This window comes from Trichoplusia ni, chromosome 6 (assembly GCF_003590095.1).
Source record: "Trichoplusia ni isolate ovarian cell line Hi5 chromosome 6, tn1, whole genome shotgun sequence".
Lineage (NCBI taxonomy): Eukaryota > Metazoa > Arthropoda > Insecta > Lepidoptera > Noctuidae > Trichoplusia > Trichoplusia ni.
The window spans coordinates 885,481-912,513 of NC_039483.1; the positions used below are offsets into that span (position 1 = coordinate 885,481).

A 27,033-nucleotide genomic window follows, 5' to 3' on the forward strand; every position below is an offset into this window, starting at 1 on the left:
AATATACACTTAATTGAAGAAAACAGTTTTAGTAAGGACTCTGTTATTATTTGTAACCTATAACCTAAAATATCAGAAAACATTATTTATTTGAAAAGCTGTGTAACCTACGTGGGCGCACCAAATATAGTCCGTTTTGTAATTGGAACACTTTTCTTTTTTATAAGTCCTTGATTCACTTTAGAAACGTTTCGTTTAACAGTTGTGGTCCCTATTCTCAACATTTTCACAGTACAGTATTTTTTAAATCTCTTCGTATTAAATTGCTTAGTTAAGTACTTCTTTGCAGCATAATATGCTGGCTGTAGGAAAATCTTCTGTTTTTGTAAAGACCTTTTGTTTTTATTTTTAGGTAAAATTAAGGTTCGTCGTGATAAAAAAAGTATTACGAAATAATAACAACTACCACTATACAAACAAAAACCGATTAACACCTGATTTTAAATACTTAACTCAAACGACACATTCACACTTAATACAAAAAAGATTTTAAAATAGCGAAACCAAACTGCAGTTACGAGAATAGGGACCCTTTCAATTCAAATTCGCACATCGTTTCAAGATGGCGGCTGATCGCTCGCTTCACGCGTTGCCGCGTGATCCATTCGTCAATGTGGCTGTAGGGAATTCAGTATGTTCATGTTTATTGCGTGTTGGTGGCTTGGGGGACCTCCAAGGAAGCTGAGCTGGGGTCTGGAGGCCGCGGCCATGGCTGCGAAGAGCGGTGGGGCGCCTCCTCCGCCAAATAGTGCGAAGGATGGAGGCAAGAGAGGCCGGGCTGACAGCCTTAGCTTTTCAATCTCCGCCTCTTGCAATCTTTTCGCTTTCGCGCGTCGATTTTGGAACCATATTTTGACCTGGAATAAAAGTCTTGATTTAAAATTGACTCATTTTACTAAAGATTATATATCACGAATAGTTGCAGGTCCTATTTGTCTGTCTTTCGATTTAATTTATGTTTAGTAAGTATTTAGTGGTCAGTGTCCTGTTACCTGCAAAGCAAACATACATAATAAAAAAAAGCTAATTTGAAAAACGCTTGTCGTTTCTTCCAAAAAAAATGCCTGGAAATCTGCCTATTTAAAGTAAAAACTTTTGTTTTCGATTATCTAGATATTTATTTATTTATACGTTCATGTACAATTGTGGTAGGTACATAAGGCTGACTTAATGCCGCAAATCAGTATCTGCCAATCAACTTTTGGGTCAAATGGAGAAGCAGCTGGAATAGGTGAAAAAATAAAAAATTCTAATTATGGAAATTTTTATTTGAAATTTTGATCCTATATATCCAATCTCACCTGTGTCTCCGTAAGTCTGAGTGAGGATGAGAACTCAGCTCTCTCCGCGATACTCAGGTACTGTTTGTCCCTGAACTTCTTCTCGAGAGCCAGGAGTTGCTGTGTGGTGAAGGGCGTCCGCGGCTTGCGGTTCGGTTTGTGCTTGCGAAGTTGGCAGCGCACGACGGGCGGGCCGCTCGGTGTGCCTGCTGGGATGGTGCGAGATTAGATGGGACTATGGTAGTATGGGGTGAAGGGTACCTATTTAAATATGTTGTCATTAATTGTTGTTTTATTGAATTGTTAATATCAGACAAGATTGTGTTGTTACTAAGAGTGATGATCGGGAAAACTACAAGTGATGTTGCGCTGTTTCTTTCACGGTTGATAATTAAATGTAAGAGACTATTTTTATATTGATAATGGATTTTGTTAGTTAATCGACAAGTTAGTATGGTGATTAAAAAATTACGACGGCCCATAATTTTTAAGTAAGGTTTGGCTAAGAGTTTTACACTACCCGCTACCTCCCCGAGGTCCTCACAAGGATTTCAGCGTTCGACCAAAAATGAAGGTTTTACTTTAAGTAGTAATGGTCCCAAGTGCTCTCTTAATCGCCTTCGTGCACTGTAACCTCCTAAGCAATTGTTTTATCAAGGTCTCATTTTGTTGTTTACTTACATATAAGGCATTAAATATTTGTAGCATTTTCTTTGCAGGAAAAATCTCAACTGTTTGATATTTTTAGATTTTATGCTGTATACTGAAAAATTGTAGGTGACTATGACTAGTCTAATAATTTAATAAAATCTATCTTTTTTCCGCAGTCCCATAATCTTTTGTTTACTCAGCGTAGTTGCTTACATCATGTTTAACGAAATTAACTTATTTCCGCATCAATTTAAAATGTGGAACCAATCAAGATAGTCATTGACCCATAGTTCGCCCACAGCGGGTCTCATTAACAGCTCAGCTAATTAGCAACTCCTATTGATGAGTATAACAACAACTTTACTAACAGATGAAAGGTGAAATGATGAAATGTTGTGCTGGCTCTATTCAGGATTTTCCGACAAAATCACTTTGAACGAAACTTCCAATGTTGTGTGCACAAATATTTATATTTCTCATTATGAATCACTAATAGTAATGTTCAATAAAAGTCTTTCCTTGTTCGACCAATAGGCCGACCATTGTACCTATTAACGATGTAATAATAAGGCTATTTTTGGCAAATGACAAATAAGTAAGCACGAAAGTTTCTCACTATATTGCTGTTTGCTTTGACTGAATCATTTTCGAAATTCCGTTAGAAAGGTAGAATGGGAAATTATGTAGTGAACTATTATTTCTGACTCAGTTTCAGAGGGTGTTTTATTAACTTTTGTTTAATAAAATAGTTTGTAGAGATCAGAGAGGAGGTCGTTCTTCGTAAAATAAGGTGGTACTTGTTATATCTTGGGCCTTTTTCCATGTATGTGAGGTTTGAGAATAGATCATGGTGCTTAACTTTATTTGCATTGCACGGATAGCAGAGTGGTTGAGGTCACCAAGTCAAACTCACTGAGTGAGTGAGTTCGATCCCCGCGTAGGACAAGCGTTTCTGAACACATGTCTCCACGAATGCATGTCTTGAGTTTGGGTGTCTTTCTTCATCTGACTTGAATGTTTGTGAAACCCCCGCGATAAAAGGATTTAATTCCTTAGTGCGGGAGTCGTTTTTTTTAATATATTTAACAGCCGATCCCAAATGAGAGAAAACTCTTAATAAATAATAAATAAATGCGGACAACATCACATACAATTGTTCTGAACCCAAAGTAAGTTGCTCAAGCACTTGTGTTATGGAATTCAGATACAACGAAGGTACCACAAACACCCAGACCCGAGGCAATGTAGAAATGTGAATTTTTACATTGACCCGACCGGGGATCGAACCCGGGACCTCAGAGCTAGCGACACCTTGAAACCGGTGCGTACGCCACTCGACCACGGAGGTCGTCGAGGAGAAAGAGATTAGAAAAAGGAGTCATTACAACCCAAAATTATAAACAACACGTGCAATTTTCATAACCCGTTTACCTCCAAGCCAAAAGTAATAGTGAAGTGTACTAAAATATCGACAAACCAAAACCATTTACACCACAAGTGACACCAATATACGCGAAGAGAATTCCAGTTCCGTTTCCCTAGCCATCATTCGGTGTGAAATTCGTCCGCTAAATGCATCTACCGTAGCGAACGTTTTGCTCATACCTGACACAGTTATTGCTGGTTAAAATTATACCAAACATACACACAGGAAGACCATTTCGAACTTAGTTTAGCGTCATGCAAAAATGAGCTTTACGAGAATGGAATAGAGCGGTGTTTAAGTAGTTTAGGTATTGTTGAAGTGTACATTTGTCTCGCTAATTAACGTAAACCGCTCGTAATTCAGTATATCGTAGTTTTGGTGTTAAACTGCAGTTTGTCTCGAATACGGATGTCTTGTTCAGACCACCTCGGTGACGACATGTTTGCGTTTAGATTTGGTTCTGGTTGGGAAAGTTCTGTCAGAAAAGAGCTGTTTGTTAACAGACAAAAAAATATTCCTACTTTCAATGCAGGCCATATTGAAGGTTTTTATGAGCCTCCGTATGAACGTTGGCAGTGGTTAGGTTAGGTTTAGAAAAGACGCATTACTATTTTTAAAAGTTTCCTCTTAGGAACTCAAGAAGAGGAATTGGAATTCCTGGTCTCAACAAGGCCTCTGCATGGTCCACCTGTGTCCCGTGCACGCTTTTAAAAAGGTCTTGGTCTCTTCCCATGAACCCTCGTCCGTCCTTTATCCCGTGAATTAAAAGAGATACAAATAAAAACCATGGGAAGGACATTTAAAAACTGCAACTAAACTAGGTATTAATTCAAGTTAAGGGTTCCAGCAGTTCACAAAATTTTTAGTTTTTAAGATATCATTTGACTTGTTTTCTTAACATATAAGCTTTATTCCAATAAAGTTCTAATAGTGTAAATTTTACACAAATTAGAAACAAAACCTATTCTAAAACACAGCCTAGGTGCCTAACGTAGGTATATTACGCACACTTTTAAACAAACAAACAACAACAAACACATTATTATCATACATTATCGTCCTTTGTTATCACCATTAATTAAACTGGAAAGCGGTGTCATTAGCCGGATAACATCGGTGCTGAATCGGTTCAATCGATTTGAATATTAAAACATCGATTCATTGGACTGTATAATCACAGCGTAGTGCGTCCTATTGTCTCACTTCCGCTCGCTAAAGAGCCTATTAACGGCCAAATCAATCGATCAATTCAAATTTTAATTACATTCTATAAATAAACATTGGTTTTTGGAATTCTCTAGAGGTTGTGACCTAATTTTATTGTTATTCTTTTGTTTTATGTAATTTGTAGAATCGAATTGGAATTTTATGTCCCACCACTACGAGGTTTGTGTTATCGTAAAAAAATACAAACATTTTGTAGAAGAATAATATTTATACAATTTTGCATTCATAATATTCATATAATACAATATTTGGACCAAGTCTACAATTTGATGGCTGAGTAGTGGAGAAACTGAGTTTAGTTATTCAAAAGCAGGTGTTGGTAATTTTATATTTGTACTTCAGAAAGAGAAGGAAATATTTTTCTATGAATGAAGGAAGTTCTGATAATCTAATGTAAAGAAAGGAGAATGCTACACATTATTATCACATCCTTCAGAATACTATATATGATTTGAGACGTTTAATAATTGCTGTAATTTCATGAATGCCTCATACAACAAGAAGTAAGATCGAATAAACACTGTATCCAATAAATATTAATTAAATTAAATGTAGTTAATTAAGCTCGTGTATATAAATTTCGTTGTTAAAAGCGTAATTTCCATGTTAATATTTCAATTTCCTTTCTAGTTAATTTGAACCTGACCCTAGCGGTGTATTTAGGCATACATATACTTACCGGGAATAAAGAGTTTTTAAAGGAGAAAACAGGAAATAATTAATAATGAAGTTAAAGTATCTAAAATTTGTAATTAAACAAATATATTATGAATAAAGCTCACGAGACAAAAATACAGTACAAATGCGAATCGGTTCGGTGACCAATAATCTTGTGAATATCTAACCCCAAAATTATTTACGAGACGAGAGCTGTTCCGTAGGTAGTCTAGAAGTCTTCCATAGACTACAGCTCAAACTTTCTCTGGCCGACTCTCCGACCTTCAACGACTCAATACTAAGTATACACAAGCCAATAAGGCGAGGGCCATCCTCGAATGCCTATCGCCGGCCGGCGCGCCGGTGATAAAATACAACAATTTCAATGCCCCACCTGCGGACATATCAATGCTCGCTACCGAACGTTAATGAAGATATAATATCCATCTCTAAACGTATTTATTTTCCCGCGCGCGCCATTTTGTGCAACGATGACAGACCATAGAGCATTTTGTATAATGGCGGCCAATTAAGCGCGCCGTTTGGGCTACTTAATAGGATTTAGTTGTCAATGTCGCCATTTAATTGGATTGTTGTAATCTCTGTTTGTTATTGAATAAATTACTTTGTGTCGACTCGTTTTTCTGTTAAAATACTTTGTAAGCTTACGTATTTAATTTAACTAGGGCTTTGTGTTTTTGTTTTGTTAACGTGTATGTAGCGAGTGTTGCAACTAAGTTGTTAGTAGATTTCAACTCGTTATAATTGTCACCTGGCGTTAATCAATAAGCTATTATGAAATGTGTTAGACACGTTGTCTTAGTGTTATTTGCATGGAATGCTCATTGAATATAATTAATGTTTTTATTAATTTAGATACAAAGTGGATACATTTATCGCTTCATTTCAGAATAATAGGACAATTTTTATCGACGGAACGAATAAATTTGAACGGGATTGAGAGTCCGATGTGTTCAAGCTACAATGTACCGCTTGGTATAATATGACACGCATTGATCGCACGCCATCGCTACAGTCAGTTAGCTGTCACTCAATAATCACATCAAATTACCGACACGACGGATTAATTAGCAAGAAAATGCGATCTCTAGCCATTTTCCGGTAAATAAGCATTATTGATGCCTCAGTAGATGGATCGACAGGAATGTTTTTCTACTAAGTATTTCTAGGAAAATCGACATGCAATTATGGGGATTAAAAACAGCATTTTATGGAGTGTTTTCCTAACTAAGCATATTTTAAAAGGCTAAGGGCATTTTTAACGAACTGTTACACTTAAATGGACAGTTCGATGAGTAAAAAGTGGTGTATTGGCATTAATAAAGCATTCGAATGGATGAAATATGAAAGAAAACGGCGGTGAAGGAAAGTTTAATTAACTGTCTTTTTATTTTGCCTGGAAAACAAAAATTTATAGACTTTTATTCGCCTTAACTACCTACTACAATTCGATACTATACATTTGGCAAGATAAACTGTATGAGCCTTGAAGTTTTGCGTTACCTAAGTCGGTAAAACAGTTAAAGCCTGAGTTCAAGGTTTATGTTAACTGCATTACGTTAATTCGTTAAAAACAACTTGCAACACAAAAGAACATCTCAAAGGTGCCTTTTCGAAGCATAGGAAAGTTGTAAAATCAGAACGCAATCATACAAATCGATAAATAAATGTTCCTATAAATGTGCATAGATTTCTAAATGTCTGTGAATATTCATGATTTGTCCGACGCCTGAACCGTTACCATTAATCATTTATTCTTGATTAAACGTGAAATAATAAGTAATTGCATGTATTATCAATATTTTACGAATACGTACCCTCACATTTTTTTTATATATCTGTTGAATAATAGTTATTAACTTTAATAGCAGAAGCAATACCGAAGCGAAATTAACCTGTCACAGTAACAATTTTAAACGAGAGTTTATATATTGCAGACCACTTAAGAAGTCGTATTATAACATTCTTCTAGCTATAAAATGTCAGTAATGATTAGATGCATTCAAAACAGGACTAAACAAAAAAGTATTCACACTCGATCGCGTACCACAGACTAGAAAACCCACCTATTGTTATTCATCAATTTTTGCAGTACACCAATTAAATAGGAAACGAAATTAAAAGGCTGTTATACGCTGTCATAGTCTCCAATCATTAAAAACGCTGGTTGTAAAAAGATAATAATTGCAAGTTGCATAATTTTGAATTGAATGCGTTCGGTTCGGTCCGAGACGCGTCGTTCACTAATTACCTCACTCAAGATGTAAGCAGGGCCGGATTTGGAATGAATGAATGAAATGAATGGCGGACAATTACAATGCTCCTTTTAGTCTATAGGACAATTAATAAGTCGACACTTGTCTACCTATATGGGCCTAGAGAGGCTGTAGACTCTATTAGTAAGACTAATAATGATGCATCTGATAACCAAAGGAATATTTATTTATTTGTAGTGGAGAAGAAAAGTTGACCGTTAAATTAGTTGGAAGGATTGTGGGGTAATTAGGATGCATATTGAAACTGTCAGGTGGGATTAAAACAGGATTAAAACAATATGAACTGTGCCTTATGTTCTAGTTGTTGCAGTTGATTTTTGTGTGATAATTAGCATGTGTCGGTACTCACAAAATTATTTTAAATATATATTCGTTATGGTTTGAATTTGAGTTTTATTTCGACAAACATTAAGTAAAGGCTTATTCGAATACAGACGGAAGTCAGTTTCAAGTTGCCTTTATGGCACATAGTTTCGGTTTGAATAATACTAGCCTACATGCTTCCCACTGTTGGGCAGATACCTCTCTCAATATAGGGATGGTTTGAGCATTGATCACCACGCTAGCTCACTGCGGGTTGGCGATTTCCAAAAGTTATTAAAGAAGGATGGCCACACAAGAAAACTGCATCCAAGTCCATCCCTGTACCCCATAAAACCCACAGCCATTATAACATGACGACTATGAAATTGTTTATACTGAAAATATTAATCATAATTTATTATCAAGTTATTGTTTGTTAATCACAAGCTGCCGCACAGGAGGGGTGGTGAGGCAATTTAACGACCTCTCAAAGATAATTAAGACATAAAAAATATTCGCAGAATAGCCAATGGTGGATATAAGTGGTGTGCGAGGGAAAATTGCCGTGTTTCATTTTGCATGTCATTTTATTACGAATTGAAATTATTATAATAGACGTCTAGTATAGCTAGTTTAATGTTAATTAGTATTAAAGGAAGACGTGTGTTAAGTCAGCTGCTTTTGAGTTTATCGGACTATATGAGTCTGTACTTGCTGTCGTGCAAGCAGGATAGCGCTACGTGCATTGTAGCTTGTCGTCTCGCTTGCACAATGGAAATTGTCCAGTTCCAAGATTATTTTACAGATTGTACATTTAATATATATATTAGTCTTGCTAATAGAGTGCAGTTACTAAAAATGCATACAATTATTATGAACTTTTACTTACCTAATATTTATCTTGAAAAAATAAACTAGCATAAAAGCCATGTAGGTATGTATTTCAAAGGCTTTAAAAGAAAATGAAGCTCGAGTTAAACATTACATGAATTTTATTATCCTCTTAATTGCCTTGCCTACTAATTACCACGATTAAAAGTTAATTGTTTTTTTCTATATACTTTGTTCTGTATTGTTTGACTTTACAAACAATTAAATACCTCACATAAAGATACTTAATTGTAAAGGAAATGGTCTTTTTTTGACCTTGTCTCGTGTAGTTGTACTTGCTACTGTGATATATTTATAGAGAAGGCTGTTTAATAACCGTTTCGATGTGTAGTTGAAAGCGCGATACATTTTCAGTATAATTATTAATATTTTTTTCACTTTTTAACTAAAAAGGCGTAATGAATGTTATAATAAATTGCAATTTTAGTAAATTCGATTAAGTAAAATATCTGAACAAATAAATATGTGTAAATGGGCACTGAAAAGTGTATCTGTCAAAATGAAATGCTGAACCGTTAAATAGCAGTGGTCGAACCGTCGCGTCGCATGTCGTCCATCTTGTGTTAATAGGTCATCGTATCCGAGTTGTGGTGGTTGGCTAAGCTCAGAAGCGCACGTTTACAATTTCACAATTTGTCCGCGCGCGCTTTTTGCGCTCCCCGGTAATTGGCGCTCACCTGCGCCTGCGCAGTCGCCGGCAAAACGGACCAAATATGGCGACCAGCCTGTCGCGGACATTTCGCTTTTTAGGAGTATCTGACAAATGTGTAATTATTTATTTAATATCGTCGGCGTGTGGACGCATTTGGGCACAATTCACATACCGCATAAACGTTTTTCGGTTGCCATTACAGTTGAGTGTTAAGGACAGTTTAATGCGCCCGCTACTAATAAATACGGTAATGATGCTCCCTATCCGGAAACCTCGCGAAACGTTTTTTTGTTGAAATTTATTAAGCTTTACTGTTCACTTTAATTGGTGAATTTCAATATCTCGATATGGGGGGCGGGCTGTTATTTTCATTCTTGTTGGTATAATATAAGCGATGACGAAGTACTTTCAACACGTAAACAGGATTTACAAAAATGGACTTTACTGCTTTGTAATAAAAGTCGTCGTTAATGTTTCTACTTGCACGATCGACTTTACACTCTTTACATCGAGACGAAGAGTGCCTATCCTAGCTGATGGTTATGGAGCAGTTCTATACGTTTATTATATAGATATTTCAGATCAACACATTACTTCATGAATTGGAAAACAATTTGTATAAATTGATACCAACTAACGACGCAGACGGCATTACAAATGATGTTGTTAAGAGATATTAAAAATGATAAATTGATGTCAATGACTTGTTGACTTTGTTTGTAAAGGCGATTTTCGCTTGGCAAACTTATATCTGTAACTGATTAGGTATACAAACATATAGGCTGGATGTAGACTGCTAAGACCTAATACTTAAACGTCACGTGAATGGTCTATTTATGTAGATATACAGGCAACGACTCCGTAAAATGACAACAATGATGTCAATGTATCCTCTAGAAGAGATATTAGGTTCAGGAGAAGAGGGAAGAAGGCTTTATAAGTTTAAAACGCAGCATACATACTTCTGGATTTTTAAGTAAAACCACGCAAATTTTGTGTATCATATAAAGCTGCCGCAACGTTGTCCAAGTGCTGGGTATACCTAAGTTAGCAATTTTCAAGATCATTTTTTTCAGAGTGCACGCATATTCTCTCCTTGTTTTCAACATATTACCACTCTGCTCCTTTTAATTATAGCATGACGATACCCGATAGCCTTCCACATAAAAGAGCTATCTCACACTAATTATTTTTCAAATCGTACCAGTAGTCGCTCAGATTAGCGCGATGAACGAAACAAACTCTTTAGCTTTATAACATTAGTATATTCAAAACAGAATTCAGAAGCGGTTTTCACATTACGCTCGTCCAAGTGACAGCGACGCAAAGTAGTTACGTAGTGAAACCATGTCTTAAGGTTCTTTACGAGGTTATCAGGCACCTTTAATTGGGTGTCAGTCATTACAGCAGTAGAACACGTAACATAGGGTTACATGCTGACCTATTGCCATTTCAGAGAAGTATTTCTTCATGAGCATTTCGTTTGGTGATAAGTTCAACTGGCGTTGGAGTGAGGAGTAGAACTGATAATTTATATGGAGATAATTCTGATGGGTGCTGTTTGTCAGGTTGATTGAAAAGGACTAAGGTGATGAAAATATTGCCAAACTCAAAAAAAACTCAAAAAAGCTGTCCCATATACAGTGTAAAATATTATTAAAGGTTCAAATAAAATATTGGAAGTCACAAAATCTTGCAAGAAACGCCTGTGTGCGACGTATCGCGGGATCGATCCATAGCAAAAAAAAAAAGTGTGATCCACGAATGCTTGTTTTTAGTCTAGATGTCTTTGCTCATGTGACTTGAATGTTTGTGAAACGTAACCCGCGAAAAGAGGATTAAATTGCTTACTGCGAGAGTAGTTTCTTTTTAAAAAATATCGATAAAATAGCACCATAATCCAGCTCTGGACTGAACATATAAAATTGAAGTAAATGTTCGCAGGCGCAAGGTATTTCACACAGCTAAAAGTGTTGAGGATGGCATGGAATTTATTATTCCGAGCCGAGTGTTACGTCCAAATACGGCGGACACCTCACCTATTTAGATGGATGAAAGTATGTGATTATGTATGGGATGATCAAGATCAATATCGAGGCAAACAGGGGATCAAGAGCGAGGGTCTGAAGATCAAAATGAAGGTCCGACTGATTGGTGTTTGAGGGATTTAATCCAAAATGCTGAAAGATGAGTGTTCTGTGCCTATGCTTTTCTTTGGTATCTTTTTAGCCTAGTATCAATTATTTGGGTGTCTTTGCAATAACTTGTGTATTTTTGCCTTGGACTTGAATGTTTCTGTCACCCCGAATACAAGGATTAAATTACTTACGTCTTTAATAATTAAAGACATAGATATGATTTTGATAATTTCACTCGACGTAACTCAAAATTTGGGAAAGTGACAGAAAAAGGTAGGTACCTAAGATTTTTATGTAGTCCTTCCTATAAAGAAAATGTAAGTGTCAAAGTTTATCTTTTTAGACTTTGGATGTTATAGATATTGGTGTTTCTCTGTGAAGACTGTTTGGTTTTTATTGCCTAACATCGTCAATTCAGTTCACGTAGTTGGCTTGAGTACCACCCAAGCGAGCATTATTCATCTCAAAGAACTCCAAGAGACAAAGTCTAATAAAAAAACCTATTACATCAATTACATACCGAAACATTTCTAATTTCCAATCAGTAGTCTAAATCATTCGCTAATTGCTCCTAAACATTATTCCCACGTATAAGTCGACCAGTTCGCACGGATCGCGAACATATTTTTCGTAGTTAAGCCCAGATTCCTGCCACAGCCGGTATCTATAATTGCATAGCATTTGCTACATTGCACCGCATTGCGATTTCTATTCACTCTAATAGGCACTGGACGGACACTTACACCTCATGAATTGGTTCTAATAGCTCTATATTTAGTAAATATTGATCACGGACCGTTTATATGAAATTGATATAATTTATATAATTGTTGTTTTTAGCTTGCTTGCTGTGCCTTGATACAGGAAGCAAATTGATTGCACATAACACGATTAAGTTTCTCTGGTTCACTAGAAATATGAAACATTATAATTATTTTAATAAAGATGGTGGATTCATGGGATGGTTATGCCATTGATTATGCAGTTCCAATTAAACAGCTTCTGAGTTTTTTTAGGTTATATATCTGATTTAATGCTGCTATAATAATTCTTATTAGTCCTAACTACTAGCTGAACCGTCGTATCGAATCGCATAGTTCCCATTCTACAGAATGTCTATTTTGCATGCCTCATCATCTTTTATTTATGTATTTATTTAGAAAACTTACAACTGTCCGTATATAAACAAAATTTGAAAGCAATAGTGTAGACAACCAAATCTTTTCTGCTATTTAGACGTTCTTGACTTACAAATAGTCCTTGTAACCTGAATGTTTCATTACTAGATGTGTTTATGCGCACCTAAAGTAAATCAATTACGTTAGATTACTAATCACATCCATACTTGCGAAATAATCAACCAAATTCAAATCTGCACTAAAATCTCTAGTTTCTTTAACACCTACAACCCTTAATAGCCCTATTATTTCAAGTGAACCATCTCCTTAACCATAAACCTCTAATATGTGCTAATAAATATGATTTATCCGATACCTCGTACCTTAGTTGTCACCGTCATATAAATTCTGCCGGACCAACTCGTTACGTTGACAGCTGATATGATTTAAGGTCGATTACTCCAAAGACAGATGTTGTGATGTATAAGGAGTTTAGTTATGATATCTCTGATATAATCGTTGAAACAGAATGTAATAATAATGTTAGAAAATTGGGGGATGAGGTGCAGAAATTATACAAGATCTGCAAATCCGAGAAGCACATGAGTTGATGGATCGCCTAATGTTAAGCGATTACCACTGCCCACGGGACTCGCCACACCAGGGTGGACACAAGTGCGTTGTCGGCCTTTTAACAAGGAATACGCTTTTTGAAAGTTTGAAGGTCGTAGTGGTTCGGAAAAACTGCAGTCAACAGATCATTTCAGAATTTAGATGTGCGAGACACAAAGTTTCTTCTATTTTTAAATTGCTCTGCCTCTGGCGATTGAAAAAGAGAACTTAGAAACATATCCATGTCAGTAAAAGTTCATGCCAAAATTTTGATTTTGGTTTCCAAACTAATTTTGATCTAATATTTTTTAGTTTTAAGTGATCAATCAATTAGTTCACAGTTAAACAGTTATTTCCCAAGTTTCAATACACGCACGAATGAAATGAGAAAGCAACACCTACTGTCGCTGTGTCTCACTTCAACAAAAGTATGCTTTAATATTAAGTAAGTTCAAGTTGGTTCACTATCGCAATTAGTCATCATCCATGGCCTAGAATGGTCTAGAACAAATAGTCAACACGCCTCATAAGGTACATAAACGAGAATTAAATCGAGCTTATCTCTATCGAATGGTACGCATACGATAGCAGTCCTATGTTTGATTGGGCGTCCACCAATCAAATAATTGTCGCTAATCTGGACCGTCATGCTCACAACACAAGACTTATTTATCGATTAAGTAAATCGATTTGACGTTCACGTGTTTTCCTTTTAGGTATTTTGCGTCATTTGTTTTTTTGCCGCAGTGATGTTTGCTTTACTTTTTTTGGGTTTTAGGTTTAGTGTTTATTAGAAGGTTTGACATTTGACTTTTTGGACCCAGTAGGTGTTGATCTTTCGATTATATTTAATAGTTCTCGGTATGGTCCTGGTGTTGAAGATTTTAAACTAAAACTAAGTTCGCGACTAGACACACGCTATGAATCACATGACATTTAAATGGATTTATTTATTATTTAGAACAAATTAAACCAAACGTTTTCCTACAATTCAATAACCAGACAACCAAAGATCTATCTAAACTGTTAAAAAAAAGTTCCTTAAGACATCGGAAATGAAACCTACCATTCAAATAGAGCAAATAAAAACGTTCAATTACAGTCTGTTGTGCTTTATAAGGGGCTCCCTGAAGATCACTATCACATCTTAGATGAAGATAAGAGTCAGATGTTATAGTACAATGGTGGACTACCATAAATACTCTGTCTAATCTATGGTGATCTAACGGGTATCCTCTTTGGAGTCTGTCAGACTACTGAAAAGACTTGGTATCCAGAATGGGGTTATCCGAAACTAAATAGCAGTGATACTGGTTGCTGGTATCCGGTTTGCAACCTTTGATCGAATACTTTCCAAGTTGAATTTTGATATATGTATGTTTTGCCTGAACTGGAAGACAACCCCAGCTTAGTTTGAAAAAGGTACCTTTGATCGAATATTTTCTAAGTTGAATTTTGATCTCTACTTTGCTGGGACTGATACAAACCTTACTTAAAATTGGACAAGTATTTCTTGAAAGAGGTATTGACAAGACCTGTAATGAAATTAACTCCGGTGATACTTGTCTTTCAGTTGGTACATACCTCGGTTAAAATAAAGTAATATTAAGAGGCTTAAAAGTAAGCCCATTACCATTAAAAAAAAGGAACTTTAACTTAACCAATTTACATGATGTTCCAAAGAACTTGAGTAAATTAAGTTTAGTTATTTAAGAAGGACAAGAAAAAGAAGAGACTGAAAATCCCCAAAATAACTAGGAGTAAAACGCCTAAACATGAATCAGTAAATTATAATCTGTAATTGTCTGAACAGTCAACAGTTTGTAGCAACACCACATGGTCTCAGTTTACTTAAACGCCAAGATTTAATGGTTCTTGGAACAATTCGCTTCGGTAAAAATTGTGTTCTTATCGAACATTAACAGTATAATTTCAATAGTAGCGAGAAACAATCAGGACTGCTGATTGGTTCAAATCACATAATTGGCGTGCGCCCGTCACGCATAGATGGCAGCACTATCGAGTGCTTGAATTTACTGTTTGGTAGAACTGATCCGAAACGATCGATCGATTTTGTAGATATATTAGTTTTTGTAGATTATATAGTGTTTTTAAATAGTGCTTGAGTGTGTTAATGACACTCATTTGCGTAGAAATCAACTTATTTTTAAGGAAAAGCAATGCCCGAAAATAGGAGTTTTTTATAATATTTGTTTTTTCATGGACTGACAGGTTGTCTTGAAGAATTTTCTAAATTTCCATGGTCATCATCATTTTATGCATTTTTATTTTTTGATTTCATCCTATGCATCTTTCGTTTTTCCTTGTATGCCCTTTTCTTCAATTTCTCTATGTACTTCTTTGCCTTCCAGTTAATAATTCGTGCCGTAAAAGATTATCACCATTTCTCTCTATTATATGGCAGTATCCATAAAAACAAGTGAATATTTTTGAAATGTCTATCCTCAATCTTGCATATCATTTTGGTATGTAAGTATATAAAAAGATTATGGTCGAATTTGAATAAGCAACAACAGTTACTCATATTAATGTCGCAATATAAGTATCAAAATAAATACTTATAAGCGTACCATAAATAAAAAAATAAATATTACAATAAGTATAATATTATTCAAATCTGTAAGAGATTGGTTTTAATTTTGATATCGATTTGAGTCAATCATTATAAAATGTAACGGTCACGGTTCTAGCATACAGCGTAGCATTCCATTAATAATAACAATATTGAGTTCAATATTAAATACAGCGATAACATTATAATATACTTTATTATACGTATTTGTATATTGGATTTATTTAAGAAACCGCGTCAAGTGCGAGTCGTACGCGTGACTGGGAGTTCGCAAGGTACAAAAAAAAAATTGGTGACGAAAATGGTTTGTTTTCTTTATGACTGAACCAAACCGTTGCTTTTCATTATTTTTATGTAAGATACAAGCAGATTTTTATAAGATTAGGCTTAGATAATGTTAAATCACACGAGAGAAATCACGAAAAGAAGAGTTTCCAAGTTAGGGATAGAAAGAATGGGCTTTAAAATTCGCTTCGTATTGCTTTGGTAGTACCTGTTTGCACTTTAAAAACTACTTGTCAACGCTGCAATATAAACTGAGCTCTAGGCAACGGTTTCACAAAAAAAAGAGTGTAAGTAACTAACATTCCCTCGCAATTATTTTGATGAATGTAATTGATACAAAAATGCTATTATAACGAACTAAATACTTCTATTATCTTTCTTTAGAAATTCCATTAAATTCAGATATATTTCATTCCTTTACTCGACTTAATTGTATAACAATTATAATATCAAATTACCCAATTAAGAATACTAATTGTGTGGTATCATTTACATCGTCTGAGCTGGGTATGATTTCAAAGTTTGTTGGATTTATCTGCAAACTTTTTAATCGGTTTAAAAGATACTGCATTTGTTTCTGATGTTTTTTTCTTTTCATTTTTATACTATGAACTAGTGGAAGCTTCAGAAATATTATTTTTAACTTGAATAAGCCCAGAATATAGTAGATGAAATCCTTTTAAATTAACATTTTTAAACAGGGATGAAACGTCATAAGTAGTTGTATTTTTATTTCTAAGATAATTATTGTATTGCTTTATGACCCTCTTAGTTTCATGTAATTTTAAATCGATTACGAATAAAGGTACACTATTTAATACTTAACAATATTTCGCCATTTTGGTTCCACACTATCGCATACATCATTATTTTATTATCACTCTCTTAATCTTTACATCTACAGAACGACACAGACACATCATTTATAGAACATTATTAATGAACAACAAGAAAACTTACCTAAAATGTCAAAATATCGTCACATAACGGTTGTATATTTTTTTTCCATTCTTTTGACATCGCATCCGAATATTCCGAGAAATTCTGAAGAACCGTAAGTTCTTGTTAAACTGAATAAGGCGTTGCTATTTGTTAATTATTCCGATGATTAACGAGTGCCTGTCAACGCCATCTAGCGGGTGTTTGTATTAATGATCCGACTACTAGATGCACCACGCTTTTGTTTTTTTGGAGCAGTGAAATAAGGTGATGTTATTTTGGATCAATTTACATGGTTTTAATGTTAAGTTCAAACTGTGTCGGGAGCTGTAAGAGTTTTAATTTATTTTTGGACACGTTTATGGTATTAATGTAGGCAATGTCGTCGTTACTACATATTATGTACCATTTCGCGTATTTTTGATACAGAGAGATAATTACTAATAGATAAAGATCTAGGTATTTTAGACCTACACACATTTTCGTCCGAATTTGCTTACAAAACAGGACTTTTTAATGAGAGACAAATGCATAACATTTTTTGAACTTGAAAAACTTAATGAGCGAAGACAATTATAATAAAATAAACAAAATACCATTTGTCCTGACTTCGCACTTAACATGGCTATCGTAATTTCGGTCTTCGAACACCTCCGATGCGCTTGCGCATGCGAGCACGTTAACGATGGAATGGACGTGTAAAATTAAAAAAAATATAATACATAGCACATCTCACGTAGATCAGGATGCTGTGACAAAAAACTAGGACCTGATGATTAGGTGTCACCTGTCGGCGAATATTAAGAGGAAATAAATACTAACATGTGTCTTTTAGATAGGTAAAGAGAAAAACAAAAGAGAAGTGAAGAATTTGTTTTCGCAATTTGCAGTAATGAAATTTTAATATGCCCACAGAAAAGTTATTGAGAAATACGGTGTCATATATAAAAAAAAAACTTATTAAAGTTCGTTATGAATGAGTAGCAGGTTTAGCGCGTAGAAAAAACACAAGAAACTAAATAAATACCGAGAGTACCAAAATTTTGGACTAATCTGGTAAACCGCTGAAAATCAACGAGAATTTTTGAGTCTATTCTTTAAAAAAAACGACTCCCACACTATGGGCCTGATTCTTGTGTCGTGAGGGGTTTCGATGGTAGGCACCCATAACCCGGTTAGAGACGCACAGAACTTCGCAAGCGATTATAAGGATCTGGTCTAGAAAATTAAAAAAGGTTGACGGTTTTAGTTGGCAAGAGTCCGTCATATCCCCTCGAATCGCCTTAGGTGTGGGTTAAAGTCATTAGCATTTCATCCCGGAAAAAGGGCACCCGTAAGTATATGTTATAGGCAAAATTGACACACACTTAGATTGAACCCACAAGCACTCAATAACAGTTGACGAGCCAACCCAAACATGCCATCAGCTATCAGCATTCGGTCTTAATAACCAAAATAACCAGTTTGTTGGGATAATTAATTCATTCACCTTCAGCAACACCGCGGCTCAGTGTGAAGATTAAAAACACATTTATCAATGTTTTGTTTAAATTAATGTGTTAATGGATTAGCTGGTTTACTTTGATCGTGTGTTACTAAACACCGCTTCGTGAACTTCGGGTTAAGTGAAGCTTCCGATTTCTTTATTGATAGACCTTTTTTCGTAAGCAGTTTGATTTTTTAACTCAGCAAGTTATTTAGTCTTTGTGTCGCTGGGATTTTACAAGCATTCAAGTCACATACACAAATACATCCATATTCAAAACGAAAATTCTCACACATGCTTTGACTTACGCGGGGATTGAACCCACGACACGTCACGTGAAGTGGGTTTGGTATGGCCTTTACCACGAAACTATGTATCTATATGTTTACTCTTTATTTCTTTATATACATAAATTACATAAATTTCCACTCATTTTGTAGTTCTCTATTACCTTTCTGGTCTGGAACTAAACTGAAATTGACGCTTGAAAACCCACTCACTAATTTAAAGAATTTTGTCCTTCCTACTTACGCTTATTATTATTATTATTATTACTAGCCTGGAATGTCCCACTGCTGGGCAAAGGCCTCCCCACTCTTCTTCCACTTGTCTCTGTCATGAGCCGCGAGTGACCAGACGAGTGGCGGGATGACCTGGATTCGTTCTTACCGAACTTACGCTTACACGCTTTATTTTCAAAATGCTTAAAAAAAACTTTCCTGATATTTTTATAATCTCCTCATTCCCAAGCTATACGCTGTTGGTCTAGTGGTTAGTGACCCTGACTGCTATACCGGAGGTCGTGGCTTCGATTGCCACCCAGGACAATGTTGTGTGATGAGCATGATCATTTGTTCTGGTGTCTGGGTGTAATTTATCTATAATATGTATGTATTTAGAAATATATAAGTAAGTTTATCAGTTGTTACCATAACACAAGCTCTGCTTACCTTGGGATCAGATAACCGTGTGTGAGTTGTCCGTGAGTGAGAGCAGAAAAAAAAATATATGTATATGTTTTACATTCTACCAATTACATTTTCTACTACTTTCAATACTTAATTATTATAATTTGATAGTCTTGAAGTATAGTTAAATGACGCAGAACAATTACCTTTACGCATTTATTAAAGACAATTTTGCAAATAAAAAACAAATTAATATGAACTAGAGACCTAATTATTCACAATAGACATTAGTTCTTAAATAGTCGCTTTAAACTTTGTTTTTGAATACAAAGAGTAATTTTGATTGACTTTTGACTTTAATTTTAATTATATTATGTTGTTTTGATGTAACTATACTATTAACGTTCTCTGGTTTTACTTGAGTCGAGCCGGGATTTTTGTATTTATGGGTATATAAAGTATCTTATAGGTACCAAAATACATGAGTTTTTTTTTTCGGCAAACAATTATTTTAATTTGTTTAGCAATTTTGGAAATTGAAAAGCCACTAACATACACGTATCCATATATGTTGATTTTTTATTTGGTCTCATATTGTTTTCTCAATTAAAATATCATATTTCTAAGAGTAAAACATGCTTCATAAACGTATAAAAGTTAAATTATTTCGTAATTAGTGTTTTTTGCTAACAACAAACATTCTCAAAATGCATATTTAGATTAGTACACAATACATTTTAGCAAAATTACATTAAACAAATCCTAACCCTCGTTATTTAAACTTAACCTACACTAATTAATAATAGGGACCTTGATTGCTAATTAATTTCGTGCAAATTTAGTATGTGTATTTAGGTAATTAACTATATCTGGCACGTGAAAGATACGTCACGTTCACGTTTTAATATATCTGCGTCATTGTAACTCGCGAACGGGTGAATCTATTTTGATAACAGCTATTATTTGAGAAGACGTATGTCATTGTAAGTGTTGTTAATGTTTTGAGATTTTTTGATTATGTGATTGATCACAAATTATTTGGCAAAAAGAAAATAGAGATCATTATCAATGCTGCCAGCCTTCTGGGCACGTTTCAAGCCTTTCACAGGGAAACTTTCCCTTGTAAAAGTACATTATTTTTTATATATTTTTAGCTACCTAAATAAAACTTTAATGGTTTTAAAATGAAAATATTGTTTATAGTGCTGTTGTTATTTCTTTTATTAATGCACATTAAATAATATAAATATCAAACGCCATGATAAACGCGAAAGCTTGTCAGTTTAAATTTTACGACCGAACTACTAAGCTGCTATTTATGAAATTTAGTTTAAGGATAGCTAAGAACTCTATTAAACGATTTTTTCCGCTTATATCTAACCTCCACGACTGTAATCTACGCAAGCAGATCAGGAGGTAAACGTTAGTTATTTATTAGCCGTTCTTTACTTCATCATTAACATTCTTTTACGAACTGAACAGCATGCTATGCTAAACAGTAATAGGTAGGACAAAGAGATAATATGACACAGACCATAAATATATCAATCAGTGCAGCATAAATTTTACATTCATTAAAAACTCATTACTTAAACAAGGAAAATTATTAGTTAATTGTTATCGGCTAATACATATTTATGTCCGAATAAATCACTTTGAATCTGTTAGCCTGTGTCTCCGTTATAAAATTTAGAGCAATATTTTAAATTGGCATTGTTGATAGAGCGAGACACCGTATCCTTAATGTAGAGCACTGTCTTGCTTCCACAGCGACTACAAACCTGCTTAAAATATCATGGTACGAGGTGCTATTCTTTTTTCAAACGTAGAAGCTGTTTATCATGTTCTTTTTTTAAATCTGATCAGACATTTTTTCTTTTGTTAAACAGTGTCGGTTTGATTAATCATGTGAATTTTGAATTTGATGTTCTTTTTAACATGTCTAATAATTATTTAAATATCTCAGTCACACATTATCAAAGACTGAATACATTATCTAAGGTGAGATAACCAATTATCATTTATTTTGATTTAAAGATGCGAACTATATTTTAAGATATTATACAGCAATATTGCAAAAATATTTCGCTCATAAAAAAAAATAGATTCTTATGAATATTATTTATATATGTATTGAGTTATAAATATTTAAAGTCTATAAAATGTTTTATTTGTGGAAGTATCTTGATTTGTACCTTTAACTGTCTGAATTTCCTTCCAAGTACATAGTTGCAGACGACGTTTTAAAAAGTTTATGGTATTTACTTTATCAAAATCATCACTGAAAATCGGTCAAGAAAAATCCTTTGAGAAAATTCGTAAAATAAAAGCAACTCATGACTGAGCAAGCTTGGCGATCAATATTATTTAACTTGCTATGTTTGAATACACTTTTTCACATTAAAGGGATATTTACAATCCAAACTCATATTATAATTATTATTTATTCAAATAAATTATGTATAAAACGCTCAAATGTATTATTAAATATTTATTACTTAAATAGACATTATAATATCAAATACGGTTATTTTAACGATTTAAAGTTATAATAAATGAGAAACGATTAAATATATCACTTTGTGAACTTGTTTCGAATTATTCTTATTCAAATAACAATTTACATGTGAATATAATAATATAATTTATTTTAATGTTTTATAATAAATAGTGAGATATTATAACACTAATTGCATAGTAGAAACATAACTTGCAGTAAGAATATGTTGAGTAATTAATTTATTCGTTAATTATAGTGTTGTTTATTTTAATATCTACAGTTTTCGTTCTTTTAGTATATGCGTACACAGCGTAATGCTAATTAAACAATAATAATTTTGCTCAAAAATGTCTATCGAAGCCTGACTATGTATTTGTTTTTTAATTTGTGTGCGTTTTGGCTACTCTTATGATACATAAAATACTTTTTATTGAAGAGGTTATAGTTAATTTCTAAAAAAATAAACTTGCCAGCAACGAAGAGTCGCTGTAGCTACTAATTCTTAATAGTTCCCCAAGCTTATTTAAAAGATAATTATTATGAAACGGATAAACGAAATATACCTACTAATCTTTCAAACTTAAATCAATAGATGTGGATTAGACAGACGAGGTGACGACAGGTGGTCAAGTCAGGGCAAAAATAGCGTCTGGCATCTGGTAGGATAGGTCGACGACATGAGGGAGAATCGTGGTTATATAGACAAATGGTTGGCAGTAGACCAGAAAGACTGGCATAAAAGATTATTATCGATCTCAACTCATAACTCGATTTGGGTTGAATACTGTTATATCATGGACTACGCACAGGGCCCGATTCAGCTATTTATAATAAGCTATAATGACCGTTGTATGAACGGATTTGATTAAAATTACATTATTAGTAACATTTTTCCAATACAATAATTGAACATGAGTACGGGGCGAAACACCCACGGTCAATACAATGAATTTGCAATTATTGTCTTGGCAAAATTCTTAAGAGAATAGGAATAGTTTTAAATTTCATCCAACTGCCATTACTTCATCGACCACTGTAAAATAGGGGTTCAGGTGACATGAAGACAGTAAAACTAGTCAATATTATAAACCGCAGCTCATTTTGGGTTGACTGCCCTGTTCGACAACGCTCAAACAACTAACAAATAGAAAAGTGTTTGATTTGAAAGAAGAATTACTTTGTATTCGAAAATATATTTATGTGATGTGAGTGTATATTTTCTTTCTACCTAGACTATGCTGCTTTAACTTAAATAAGCAAAAAATGCGGGTGAGCCCGCAAGATACACCTATTGAAGTGGCGACATGGTAAATAATAATCCACGCAGTGTATTATTGCATAGCTTTTTTTGTGATCTTATACATACCCTTGTTTGTGTGTATGGTTCTTGATAACATAGAGACAGATAGAAAGAGAACGGAACAGGTGAAACTAACTTAATCTTGTAAAAAGGGAAGAGACCTGTGCCCAACAGTGGGGATATTTATAAGCTGTTATTATTATTGACTTTTAATATTAATAGATCTCTAATACCAAAGTTTTCCCTGATTAACAGAACATAAATCTAATTGGATTCTGATTGGAATATACATTGTATTTTCCCTCTATTAATGACTGTAATTTTATTGTTTCATTGTTATACTTTATTACTGTTAATAATCATACAATCGTCATTATAGCTGTTATTTTTATTGTTTAGGTGTTAATATAAAATGTCTGGACGAAATTTCCGGTTTATTGCGATGTAAAAATAGTCTAGAACATCGTGTATTTATGTTAATAATTATCAGAAATTCGTTATCGAATGTCGATCTTAAAATAACAGTGTTATTATTAAAAAAACTTGAGAAATTAACAATAATTAGCATATTATTGCAAAACATGTTTTCAGTGTATTAGTTCAGTAACGGAACACAAATATTTTATTTACTTAGGTTATATTTTAACTGTTTTCGTAAATATTAAGTTTTTTCAAGTATTATTTTTAACCATTTTAATATTTTATTAAAAATGTCTATGGAGGTGAAGTAAAAGGGTTATTTTTTATTGTTTCTTTGTGTTTTTTTCTATGCCCACGTTTTGTTATTAAATGACAAGTAAACCCGTGAAGAGTAAGCGTTTAATTGTGCACTTCAAAAAGCTTCTTGTGTTATTTGATTCTTCCTTATAAAAAAGTTGAATTCAAGTAACCTTGTGTGAAATTAGTAAATAAATATAATTAAGGAAAACTGCTACTTCCCGGAAAATATGAGAATTAAGTAGCTATTCAAAACTGGGGTTCAATGAAATAATGTAGAGCCTGAAATAAAAGGATAATCAAATCATCATGGTGGGTAGAAATAGTAGTTATTGGCATCTGAAGATAGAAGCTATTTCCTTCTTTCTGGTAATCGTATCGTCAGTATCAGTATACAATGACAAAAACACCGTCCTCAGAGAAAATAGGTATCACGCAAAAATGAATTAATCAACTCCTGTGACTTAAAAATATAGTTTCCATGCGATCGAAACTAGATATAAGTAGACTTTAAAGGTTTTGCTTGATGATATGAATGTGAAGACAACTTACAGTTTGGGGACCCTCCTCGGAACATAGGGTTGGGAGCCATCCAGGGAAAGGCGCCGAAGGGCCAGGAGGGCGGCGGCGGCCCCTGGTAGAGGCGCGGCAGCAGCGGCTGCGGGACCACGACCCCGCGGGGCTCCTCCCCGTCGGGGCCGCTCTCGCGCTCCTCGCGCTCGTCCGCGGACTCCACATCCTCGATGTCCACGTCGCTCTCGTCGCTCTCCGGCGCCGCGTCCGTGCTTTCCGCGTCATTGCTGTTCGTGTCCACCGCCTCCTTAGCCGGCTCTTGCCTCCCCCGCAGCAGCGAGTCCACGCTGAACGAGATCCGGCCCTTCCCGCCGCTGTCGGCGGTCTCCCCGCGCTCGCATTCGAGCGAAGTCTTCATTTCATCTGCTCGATGACATTTCAAGTAAATCCGCGCGCTAATCCCCCGACGGATCTTATCTCGCCATACCCTTATTATAAACACTTGTATTTCTTTTCAGCAGTCCGCTCAGATATTCAAATGTGCACTGGACGAGTAATTAAGTTCATTATGTGTCCCATTGTCAAACAATTACTCATGCAAGTAATTTGTATTTGTAAATTCGCCCCATTGTTAACGGCAAACTAGACAATGTTCGTTAATTGATTCCGCGTCGGCGTATTATTTTGTAAGTTTTTGTCGTGTCGTGAATATAATTTGCGTTCATATGCACATCGTAATTTAATTACACTATCCACGTAAACGTGTGTTCCGATACAATAGTCGAGTCAATACATCACTATTGCGGCAACAGTCGAATTAGCACAATTGGCAGCACTAATAAAAAAATAATATCGGAATATGGAGCGTGGATTTGAAATCGGAACGTGCGGTCGCAAAGCGCGGCGCGGAAACTTGCGAATGTGTTCGGAAACGAGCGATATCTCCGCGTAATGATTCGCGTGGAAGCGCGGTGGAAATCGCGCCAGCATTGGGGCGCCCGCCGCGGCCGCGGCCCGCCTCTCCTCGCCGACAGAGATGCAGCTACCGACCGAGGAATTTTAATAAGCGGCGCGGAGCGAACGAGACGACGATACAATCCGACATGTGTGTAAACGCGATATTGAGTAGGCGGGGTCCGTCGCGCTCAAATTAATAGTCTCTACGGAATACGCCTTATACAATTATATTATATAGGGCAAATTTAAACGTTATTCGAAGGTCGTAAAGTCGAGTTTGGCGTGTGTCGTGTAACAATAAAGTGACGTAACGGAGCCAAGCGTGTTGGATTGCAGCGGCTATTGTGTTGAATGAAAAAGGAGTAAATAGACGGGAGCTGTAGGCGGCGTAGAGGGGACTTTACGATTTAATTATTCGCGAATGCGGAGGCATTTTGTAGCGAGCTAATGTCTCATTGTCTCATTAATATCTCGGGCGGGCCGGCCATGTTTGATTTGTTTATGACGAGGAGTAGGTGTGCAGACGCTCAGCTCTCTGTTTTGTTTCCAGACAGTTTCAGTTCCGCAGCGGAGATTCAGCCAGACTCCAATACTAAATTACTTGTTACGTACAACTACATGTCTTGTTTAATTTTACGGGATTTGGACGGGTAGAGTTGTCTGTCCTTTCACTGTATGACTGTGAAGTGATAAGAATTTTCTAAACAAGGATAGATGTTTAAAATTGTAGACATAATGTATTTTTAAATGGCACTTACTACTACACGAGCATTTAGTTTATGCAGGTCTTACAATAATATTTACAAAATGACAGCGGCATTTAGAAAGAAAACCAAGGCGAGACATTGCAAATGAGATATTTAAAATATAATCAATAAACACCATTCCAAAAAGAAATAATCCCGAATCAAATCATTAGCGCCATGTCACTTAACAGTTAATCGTATTACACAGATATCTACAATCTCTTTGTGCATCGGCCAAAAAGATTTCCCTTGAACACGAAACACGATTTTATACCCTATCACAACGAAATAAGATCGGAAAAACCTTGTCACGCCAAATTGACGTTGTCAATTCGCAAATATTAACAAAAGACGATGTGTCCCTTAATATTGCTAAGGGAAAACGGACTCTATCTTCATTAGGTAAAGTCGAAATATGTTTGAATTTATTTTACGCACGTCCCCTTACCCAATTAATGTAATTTAATAGCACAGAGAGATTAACGTTCGCCTTAATTGAAAGAGTATAAAGGCGAAAACATATTTAGCTTACGTTACGCCACGTTTAAAAATTCCCGTCACTTATTTAAATATCGAACGGCATTATTAAAAATATATAAGTCGATTCGAGATTGATATAACGAGATAAAATTGTTGCTTTCCTTACATTGTTATTAATAAACTTCAGATATAATAAACCTTTTCAGGCGTATTTTCATGGCGTATTACATGGAAAAAGATCAATTTATGTAAGAAGTAAAGCTCTTGAAATGACTTGAAAAACTCCAAAGTTTCACGAAACCATTGTGTTTTTAATTCATATATGAATATTTTTAGTAGTATGTTTTTGAAAAGGAT

General features: G+C 35.0%; 2 protein-coding genes across 3 annotated transcripts in view; one reads left to right on the top strand and one right to left on the bottom strand.

The window, feature by feature from the left end:
* Window positions 1-27,033, top strand: part of LOC113495086 — a 91,942-nt gene that overhangs the window by 15,572 nt on the left and 49,337 nt on the right. The window lies entirely within an intron of this gene.
* Window positions 448-26,567, bottom strand: LOC113494700 (homeobox protein MSX-1-like). Of its 2 annotated transcripts, none has more exons than XM_026873126.1 (3): window positions 24,533-26,567; window positions 1,302-1,486; window positions 448-857 (listed from the first exon to the last, which is right to left on the bottom strand). In XM_026873126.1, the coding sequence occupies exons 1-3, from the start codon at window positions 24,909-24,911 to the stop codon at window positions 609-611; spliced, it is 813 nt and encodes a 270-aa protein (XP_026728927.1). In that variant the 5' UTR covers window positions 24,912-26,567; the 3' UTR covers window positions 448-608. The 2 variants fall into 2 exon arrangements, with proteins under 2 accessions (XP_026728927.1, XP_026728926.1); XM_026873125.1 differs by having other exon boundaries at window positions 1,302-1,489.